Here is a 9,784-nt window from a genome sequence, read left to right on the forward strand (position 1 = left end):
CTGGATTTGAATGCATAGGGAAACCGGCCATGGATCACGAACAAATATAGAAATATAATGGAGCATAACGGCTCTAGATTTAATAAAATAAAATAAAAATTAATTAATTACATTTAATAAAAAAAATAAAAAAAATTAAAAAAGGGGGGAAAAAAACAAAAAAGAGTGAAGAGATTGCAAAAATCCTATTTTTTATTATATTATTTATAGTTTTTTTTTATGAGGGTATGTCATATATTTTATAACAAACGCCTGGATGATTCTGATGTTGTGGTTTGGCTCGAAAGCGGTGAGTTGAAAGTCTTAGACTTTTTTTTATGTATTTAAAGGGACTCTCCGGCCGTCATGTGCACTTTAATTTCCATAGTGTCTCCCTTGCATGGTGATGGTGGGGATTTTGCAGAATGTATTTAACCCTTTCTCCATCACCAGGAGATGTGTTCAACCGACATCTTCATGAGATGAACATAAGGCCCATTCGGCCCCCATCTAGTCGCACCTGCTGTAAAGACTCAAACCTTAATCAGTCGCTGGTCTCGTCTTAGATTCAGGAGCCGTATGTCTATCCCACGCATGTTTAATACCCTCACTGTATTACCCTCTACCACCTCTGCTGGGAGGCTGTTCCATGTATCTACCACCATCTCAGTAAAGCAAAATTTCCTTACATCCCATGTTTTCTCCTCCTTTGAGACGATGTTTATTACGGAAGAGAAAAAAGAAAGGTTGGGAAACGTCACTGACGGATTCAATTAAATCTAGCTATATCTGTCCCTTTAATTGAGTTATGGATCATATATCTCCAGGCTCAACAAATCCATTTATCTGAAGACTAAAGACTGGCGCGTGGATCGAGTCTCCTCCACGGGGAGAACGCGCTGTTCCTTATCACAGCCGAGAAGATTTTCTGCAATTATATGATGAGCCAATTTCAGAAACATTATATCATTTATCAGCCCGGGTGCTAAATATATCTCCAATTAACGTGCGATGGAGTATTTAGACATCATTTGCATAAATATAAATGCAGGGAGATATTTTAACTGCAGGTATCCGCTTTCCCCTTAAAATAAGTCGTTTCATTAATTGCGCAATAGTCGACAGGAACACATATGGAACCCGTTTAGTTCATTTGCCCCTCATTTGCCCCTCATTTGCCCCTTGTCTCCTCTTCCCGCTTCATATGGAGTGAGTGTTAGGGAAGGAGGTAAAGGGTTGCCCTCCATGCGCGGCGCCAATCTAGAGAGCTTCCCAAGGATGGAGAAAGTGATGGATCCTCGGGAGAGGTTGAGATCCTCCTGATCCTCCGGTAGACTGCCAGGCCGGTGAAAGATCATACGGGAAGCCCCCGGGGGGCAGGGGGATAATTGCCCCCTGGGCTGACATTATTTGAAGGATTTGGGTCACTCCTTCAAGCAGAATGTCTTCTGTGGCTGGATCCTTTATGAGCTCCATTCATGGGTTTTCTATACAGGTGAATGCATGGTGGATGGAGCTGGATGGTGAGCGCTGGGTGTGTTTACTGCTTAAACCCCCCCACACACACATTTTATACCAGTAACGATGAAGCAGACGTCTGGGGACTCTAAAGCCCCACTACTTCTCCCACCAAAGCCCCATCTGCCCAGAGACGCAACAACCTCACCGCCCAGCGTTTGGGGGAGGGGCTCTTTTGTTTTAGAGGATGGGGATTTTATTATTTTTCTTTCTATAGCACCGACAGACTAAAGCAAGCTGATATATTAGATAAAAGAGAGCTCGGCTCACAGGCTTACAATCTAGAATCTACGCATTCTTATCCATGGTCGGCAGCCAGTAAGTGGCAGGAAAGAGCTCTCATTAAACTCAATGGGAGCACTTTCCGCGCATGTTTAATGGGATCTCATCCGACCCCTGCCTGGAGTATTTGCACAGCCAGCCCTGGATATGTATATTGAGTACAAACGCATCTCCTGCTCGGAAAATAACTGGGGGGTGGGGGGTGGGGGATGGGGCATTTCTAAAAGCAACGCCGCGCAAATTTAAAAGGACCTTTAATGGGCATTAGAGTGCGTTTGATGATTGGAGGGTCCCTGTAAGACAGTTCTGTCTGCCCACCGCCGCCCGATCCTGATGAACATCTCCGACCCTTAATGCAGATAATGCAAGTAATGCAGATAATGCAGATAATACAAATAATGCAGATAATGCAAATAATACAAATAATGCAGATAATACAAATAATGCAAATAATACAAATAATACAAATAATACAAATAATGCAAATAATGAAGATAATACAAATAATGCAGATAATGCAAATAATACAAATAATACAAATAATGCAAATAATGCAAATAATGCAGATAATGCAAATAATGCAGATAGCGCAAATAATGCACATAATGTAATTAATTATTAATATTATTATATTTTATTTATATCGCGCAGCGCTTAATACAATACAGATATTCCAGGGGTTTTACAAGACTAGAATTGACAGACTGAGACCAACCGATACACTAGGTGGAGAGAGCCTGTAAATAATGCAAATAATGCAGAAAATGCAAACATTGCAGAAAATGCAGAAAATTCAAATAATGCAGGAAATGCAGGAAATGCAGAAACTCCCGCGCAGCCACTAATTAATCTCTCTTCCTGAAACACTATTTAGCGGTTTGCTCCGAGCCGCCGGATCCTCGCATCTAAAATGCAAATTCAATTTTGCTTGCAAAACAATCCCTTTATGTTTTTAAATTACAGATCAAACCGCGCGCTCTTCGCGTAAACAGACAATTCTCAGCGACAGCGACGGGAACGAACGGGAAGCATCTCGGCGAGACGCGGCTTTCCGTTACAGAGCGCGATGGACGAGAATCCGAGAGATCCGCAGGCGGAAGGAGACACGCGGCGGGCGCCCCTGTTACTGCGAACGCGCTCCTCGGGGGGCCGGGTGAGTTTACAGGTAATTACAGAACGCGAGTTATTAACTTCACATTCCGAGTCAGACCCCGATTCCTGAAAACGCAGCGGATCTGACGCGTATGAATGAGGTTAGATTTATGGGTGAACATGCGCAGGGTGATGTGATTATACGATAAGCTTCTCGGGCTAAGAATAATGAATTGGCTCATTTTCCAGGAGTCCGGTGTCTGCCAGCGACGAGGAACAATTAGTTTGTAACTTTGTTATAATTATGAAGAATATGGTGTTTAGAGATTAAGTCTTAGTATGGATGGGTCGCAGCGATAAGGAGCACCGATCCTGGAAAGGCTTGTGGTGCGAGGTCTGTGGGGGGCCCTGGGCGCCTGCCATGGACCAGTTTGAGCGATCTCTTTAATTGATCCATGTCACTGATAGAGAGCATGGTTTGTGCATCATCAGGTATCGTCCTATCAACCTTTAGGGGAAGCTGCAGCTCCAGCAGAAGGTCCTGTATTTGTGCCACTGATTGGCTGTTTAAATCAGCCAATCAGTGGCATGAAATCAATGTGGACCCTCTCAGAAGACAGCACCAGAGCTGACAGTAAGGATAGCATGTGGGTGCGAGCCAAACTCATCCCGTCCAAGCCACATAGCTGGGGGGGCAAGGAACGAGGCAAATACATAGAGGGGATGCAAATCGCAGGGGGGCGACCTTGTGAAAATTTAAAGGGACTTCTCAGCTTTCGTATGGATTAACGAGTATATGACGGCTGGAGCGTCCCCTTACACAAGGAAGGTTCTGCAACATCTGGCAGAAAATAGTGATGAGAGATAGGAGTGAAGGCAGAGACCCCCAAGAGCGACAGTGAAGACCCTTATTCTCACGCCAAGAAAGTTGTGCAAGTACCAAGCCCTATTGTGTCTTAATCCAGCTCTACCCAGGGCAGTCCTCTAGCGGCCAGTGCAGTATTAGTTTATAATGAGGAAGAGTAGCGTTCGTATTGGGAATATTTACTTCTCCTGTATCTATTTCTATTTTGTGTTTACGGCAGAGCGCAGTCTGCATGGATGGCTGCGATTCCAACGCTCGGCAAACTGCAGAAGTTGCATGGAGCCCACGGGCGGCCATCGTCAGAAGAGACCCAGCTGCTGCGGTCCCCTGAATCCCCTTCGACTGAGATCTGTACCCCATTTAGTCCTCCTGCTCCCTGTTGGGGGACCACGTAATGATGTCGCAGACTAGGGCAAAGCATATAAATATAGAACCCGCCGGCAGATCGGCCCCATTCGGCCCCCCGTCTCATCGCCGTTTCTCCTGCTGTGAAGACTCAAACCTTAATCAGTCGTTGGTCTCGTCTTAGATTCAGGAGCCGTATGTCTATCCCATGCGTGTTTAATACCCTCACTGTATTACCCTCTACCACTTCTGCTACCAGTCTGTTCCACTTATCTACTACCCTCTGCAGGAGCAGCGAGACCAATGGGTTATCTAACAAAATGCATTCCAGCAATAAGGAAGATTCTTCTACATAAGACAGACACTTGCACGGAATTCATGAAGTTTATGCAGGACAACAACTCCCAGCATGAAAGCCACGTCCGGCAGACAGGGCTGGGTGATCTGCTAAGAATAAGCCTAGAGTGCCTAGAGTGCCACATCTACAAATCCCTTGTAACTTAGTAAAGATGCCAGTGACCCTTCCGCGCAAAATGTAAATCCATCAATGCCACCAGTATAGTCACCTGAGTACAAGTTAGACACACATTAGTTTTGGTTTTAAGGTAAAGATATTCTTAATAAAGTCACCTGTTTTCAAGCAGGGATTCCTGCTGTGATATAGCAGGGGGAAAAGCACCAATCGGGATGCTCGGAGATGATGAAACCAGATTAGAATTTGAAGATGTCGGCACCAGAATTTGAGAATCTACCCCATCACCCCGAGACCCTGACACTGGGGTAAAAACACTAATAATCTGCCCATTCACCCCCAAAACCCAGTCAACGGGGTTCATCCTAAAACCGTGAGATTGGGATAAAAGCAATTAATGCAGATCAGAGCTGCCCATGGGGCAACAGCTTCAGTGCCACCCTTTCTAGCTTTGCCCCCATGCCAAGAGGTTCTGCAACACACACCCCCCACCCACCCAGATCTGCCTCCTTAATGCCAAAATACACTGGATTCTCGGAGCATTGAGCAGACAGGAGCCGCGCAGGAGACCCATGAAACTCCGGAACCTGACAGCGATAGAGCCGCCGATTTGTCATCACTTTTTATTGGATCTGCTTCATAAACTGTCTGGGGTTTTAGTCGAAGTTATAATAAAATCCTCTGCTGCTGGGTATCTGGTCTATGGTTTTTTATAGAGATCTCTCCTTTCTCCTCGGCTCGTTGGATTAAGTAAAATGTCTTTATCCGCAGCGGGGCGGTCCATGAAGAACGGGTTTCCGCACACGTTCTATTAAACATTCAGTACGCGACGTTTAGGACGGGGTCAGGAGTGTGACTCGGTGGTTGTGGCAAAGGGTCACGTACTCGGAAAGGTCTGGAGCCCTGTCGCAAATTGTCGCTTCCCCCTCTCCAGCTTGGGAGTCGGGGGCTTGCTGGAGCGGTGAGCTTCTAATAGTCCATTGTGGAGTGAGGAGATCTCGCTAACTTTCCTTCTTCTGCTCAATGCATGCTACAGGAACTGCTGAGTTATGACATCATAACTTGACTCGCTCCATGTCAGTGCAGAGGGAGCCAAAGATTTATCTCCACCTTCAACGCTCCACACTAGACCGCCAGGAATGGTGGTTCCAGGAAAGGTTTACCTCCCTGGAACTTGGTACCTGGTCGCATTTGCACCTCATACAGCTCCTATTCTTATCTCAGTGTTGGGTCCAAAACAATGTTCTAGTATTTGGGGCTCCAGGTCAGCAGATAGAGAACATCGCATAATATAACCGCCCATCTTTTACAGATATTACGTTTCCTATACACTGATTTTAGATAAGTGCTTCGGGAAAAGAACATTATCTTTTTTTCAGGTCTTCCATCCTCATAGCACCAGAATAAGAGGCTTGTTGCCCTGGTAACAGAACTTGTGCGATTCAGTACCCTCAAGAGTCCACTTATCACGTGAAAGAAGTCCAAGTAAAATAGACCGGACCCAGAGAATTAACAGAACCCAGAACTTGGCTGAACAAGATGGAAAGTGAAGCATTAGTCATTCCGATCTGCGTTCTGATTGGCTGCTTGGGGGAACAACCTTAGCCAATCCGGATACAGCTGTAATTTAAACATGGTCACCGACCAAAACACACACACAGGTAAGCAGCTCCCTTTCTGCTATAAAACCCAGACTTTCTGGAACAACAAATTTGAAATTCAGTAGTACTTTTTGTACATTTTGAAATGTCTTTAGACATATAATATTATTTCAGCAATACTTAAACATACCTTGGCTCAGAGGGGAGAGGAACCGATGAGGAAATTCATTATTGAGCTAAACCAATCACCATTTAATAGTAAATACAAGATCTTTGAGACGAATAGTAATGGAATTATGTGCAAAAAAATAAATATAACAATAAAATAATAAAAAATAGTAATAATAATAATAATATTTTTTTTAAACGTAAATAAGAGAATAGAGAAGACATCTGAGCAAAATGATCAAAAAGAAAACTGAAAAATAACTTAAATATTTTGAATGCAGAATGGTCTATATTGAACTACAAATAATTAGGGCTTTTTTGAGTGGATAAAATTTGCGGATATTATTTGGCTCCGCAATGGTTAATAATCTTCCATAATAACCAATGCATCTATAACACAGGGCAAAAAATTCCCACAGTAAACGCAAGCAGACGACGCCCCCACGAAGCGGAGTGGTCAGCGAGGGTACTACACCGGGAATTCCATTGAAAAAAAAACTATACTTTTTTTAACTGTAATTTGGGCAACTGTGAATATTCTATATTTTTTCTCCTTTCTCTTATTTAGTGAATATTCCCCATTAAATTTGGATTTTTAAGTCAAACCATAAATTCGCATTTCTGTATTTTTTGTATTTATCTCATCTTTTTTAAGTGCAATTAAGAAAAGGCTGACTGAGACGTACAAGTAAAACTGCTTTAAAGGGGTTTTAAACACGCGATGATCTTTCTGCGTAAAAAAGTGGATTATTTCGAAAACGAAGACCCTAATTTGTATTAATATCACCCAAAACAAATAACTTTTAGCCATGTTGTAAAAGACACTGCTGCGATCCGGGGCAAAGCTAGATTTGCACTGCCTCAGGGCTGATCTAGGGCCGGACTGGGGTAGAACTACCCACCTGTCCGCGCACAGTTCACCCAAGATCATGGGCTTTCCTATGATAACCTCAAGCCGTGTCAAGCGCCATAGAAACATTGGCCAGCAGACATGACCACCTCTGCTGGGAGGCTGCTCCGCTTATCTACCACCTTTTCAGTAAAGTAAAACTTCCTTACATTACATCTACCAAGGTAACACGAAAGGAATACAATGTATTTATTAAAGATGATGATACACGGAGAATATTTCATGAATCGTGTGGATGACCCCCTCGGCCGGTTCATCTAGGACACGCGTGTATTTCACACGGATGACATGTGTAAGCAAGTACCCGATTTCCACACATACAGGGGAGCAGCACTTAACATGCGCAGACCAGCATCATGCAAAGAGCATATGAGCCCTGCGGCCTGGGTTTTTTAGTGATACTCAGTACCGCTCTACAATACATGTCAACACATCTTCCCATCTTTGATTCCTCCAAGACACCGCCATGCCTTCGGGTTTTACATGTGACTTTTCTAATTACTATCACAGAATGACGGCATAGTAAATGAACCCTTTGGGCGCTGGCCAATGTTTCTTTCCTAATCACAGCCCAAAGTGAAGGACAGCTTAATTCTGCCATATTCTTTTTTTTTTTATTAAAAACCACAAAAGGGGTAGATTCTGGGATTTAATGAACATCAATGTTATGCAGACTATGATTTACCTTTTATTAGGGAACATTATTAATAAGCTGCATTATTCTCATTTCTGGGCTTTTAGGTTCTTTTTTTTTATTATTTCCCCAATTTAAAGGGGTAATATGACGTCATTTAGGGCAATTGTTGGACTATGAATCCGTTGATTTTTAAATGTAGGAAGCACAGACATCTACATTGGACAGACCGGTCAAAATGCCTGATTTCAGGTGTTCTATTACTCCCATCACACTCAGCAAGTTCTACTACTCCCATCACACGCAGCCAGCCTTGGCATAGAGAAGTACAGAATAAACACACAGGTCAAGGTGTCCAAAGGCACTCGGCATCACTATACAACACTTCGTAAGAGGATTTTAGGAAAGGAATCTCTATAGAACACATCGCGGAAACATTCTATACAATGTATCGGAAAATGATACATCATAACGATCATAACGAGAGCGCTTTAATACGGGTCATCAATACAGCCCAATATACCGATCCCCAGGCAGCCCATCGCGATAGCACGTGGGGGCGATACTCAGCATCACTATACATGTTTATATCACCGTGTACATATATATATATATGGTTTGCAAGGGATGGATGGCCAGCGGCCAGGACAGGGTGATGGGAGTTGTGGAGGTGATACTCGGTACTCACGCTGCTGTTGTGCCCGGACCAGTGCACCATGGCTTGGTTGTGAGCGGAGTCTCCGGTCAGGGAGAACGTACTGCTGCTCAGCCTCAGCTCCTCAGCCCGGAATCGGCTGCCCCTGTCCGGCTCCCGGGCCTGAGCCCGGATCACCCTGCGCCCCGCAGCCTCCCGGGGGCTTCGCTCAGATCTGCGCCCACGCGTGGGGTCCCCGTGGGGTGTGCGGCTGTCACCCTGAAACAGACTGCCCGTGTCAGCCTGATCCCCCCCAGAACCCCCAAACTGGCTGCTGTCTCCCCGGTCTCCCCCATCCTGATCCCCCTCGGAACCCCAATTCTGTCCATTTCTGTAACTCCCATAACTCGCAGCACTCACCCCCTGATCAATATCAGTGGCATCCATATAGTGGCCAGATCTGTCACCCCTAAAACTCCCTGTACCCACAAACCGACTGTCCCCTGCACCCACAAACCGACTGCCCCCTGTACCCACAAACCGACTGCCCCCTCCACTCTTACCCTTGACATCCCCAACTCTATCCTCTATCTCCCCCCATGTCCCCAGAGACTTGTCCCCTGCATCCACCTTATCCCCAGCCCCCTCATACTCCTCTCCCATATAGTTATTGCCCCTGAGGACCCTCAGAGCCCCAGTGGCACCCCCCACCCAAGAAGCATCAAGCTGGTCCTGATCCCCTAAACTACCCCCTATACCATCACCACCAGCTGCCTGTTGCCCCCTCTCATCCATGCTACCTCTATGCATCCTCTGCACCCTGTACCCCATTCCTCCTTCCCCTGAGTGCCCCCCTTGCTGCCCCTGCAGAATAACATGGGGGTGACAAGATGAGCAGGTGAGCTCCCCACTGCCCCTCTCCATCCCCAGGGTGCTGATGAGTAGGAAGAGCAGCCCACAGTCTGGGAGGAAGCCCATGCTCACAGCCTCTCACTCCAACTCCATAGAAGTTTGAAGGGTGCAGCCAAGGAATAAAAGGGGCTTCTTGTAGCAGGGCTGGCTGTGTGGCTAAGGGTTTTCATGTAGAATCTGCCAGACAGGGGAGGAGCTGAATGAAAAGAGAGAATTTGAGAGAGGAGAGGGAATGAGGGATGGGTGGGAGATCAGGAATGACTGAAGGATGGAGAGGGTGGAGTGCAGGGGGGGTGGGAGGTGGAGGGCAAATGAGATGGGGTGAAGGAGAGGGAGAGCAGGAGGCATCTGCAGAGAAGACTCCCTCTCTCT

At 45.6% G+C, this 9,784-nt stretch overlaps 1 protein-coding gene across 1 annotated transcript in view; it reads right to left on the reverse strand.

Moving 5' to 3' along the window:
* Nucleotides 1-9,478, reverse strand: part of SORCS1 (sortilin related VPS10 domain containing receptor 1) — a 226,156-nt gene extending 216,678 nt beyond the window's left edge. Inside the window, exon 1 of the mRNA XM_053450012.1 lies at nucleotides 8,555-9,478. Coding sequence (XP_053305987.1) covers nucleotides 8,555-9,478 — 924 coding nt within the window. The remainder of the gene's footprint in view (nucleotides 1-8,554) is intronic.
* Nucleotides 9,479-9,784: the final 306 nt, after the last annotated feature.

Source organism: Spea bombifrons, chromosome 11, assembly GCF_027358695.1.
Source record: "Spea bombifrons isolate aSpeBom1 chromosome 11, aSpeBom1.2.pri, whole genome shotgun sequence".
Taxonomy (NCBI): Eukaryota; Metazoa; Chordata; class Amphibia; order Anura; family Pelobatidae; genus Spea; species Spea bombifrons.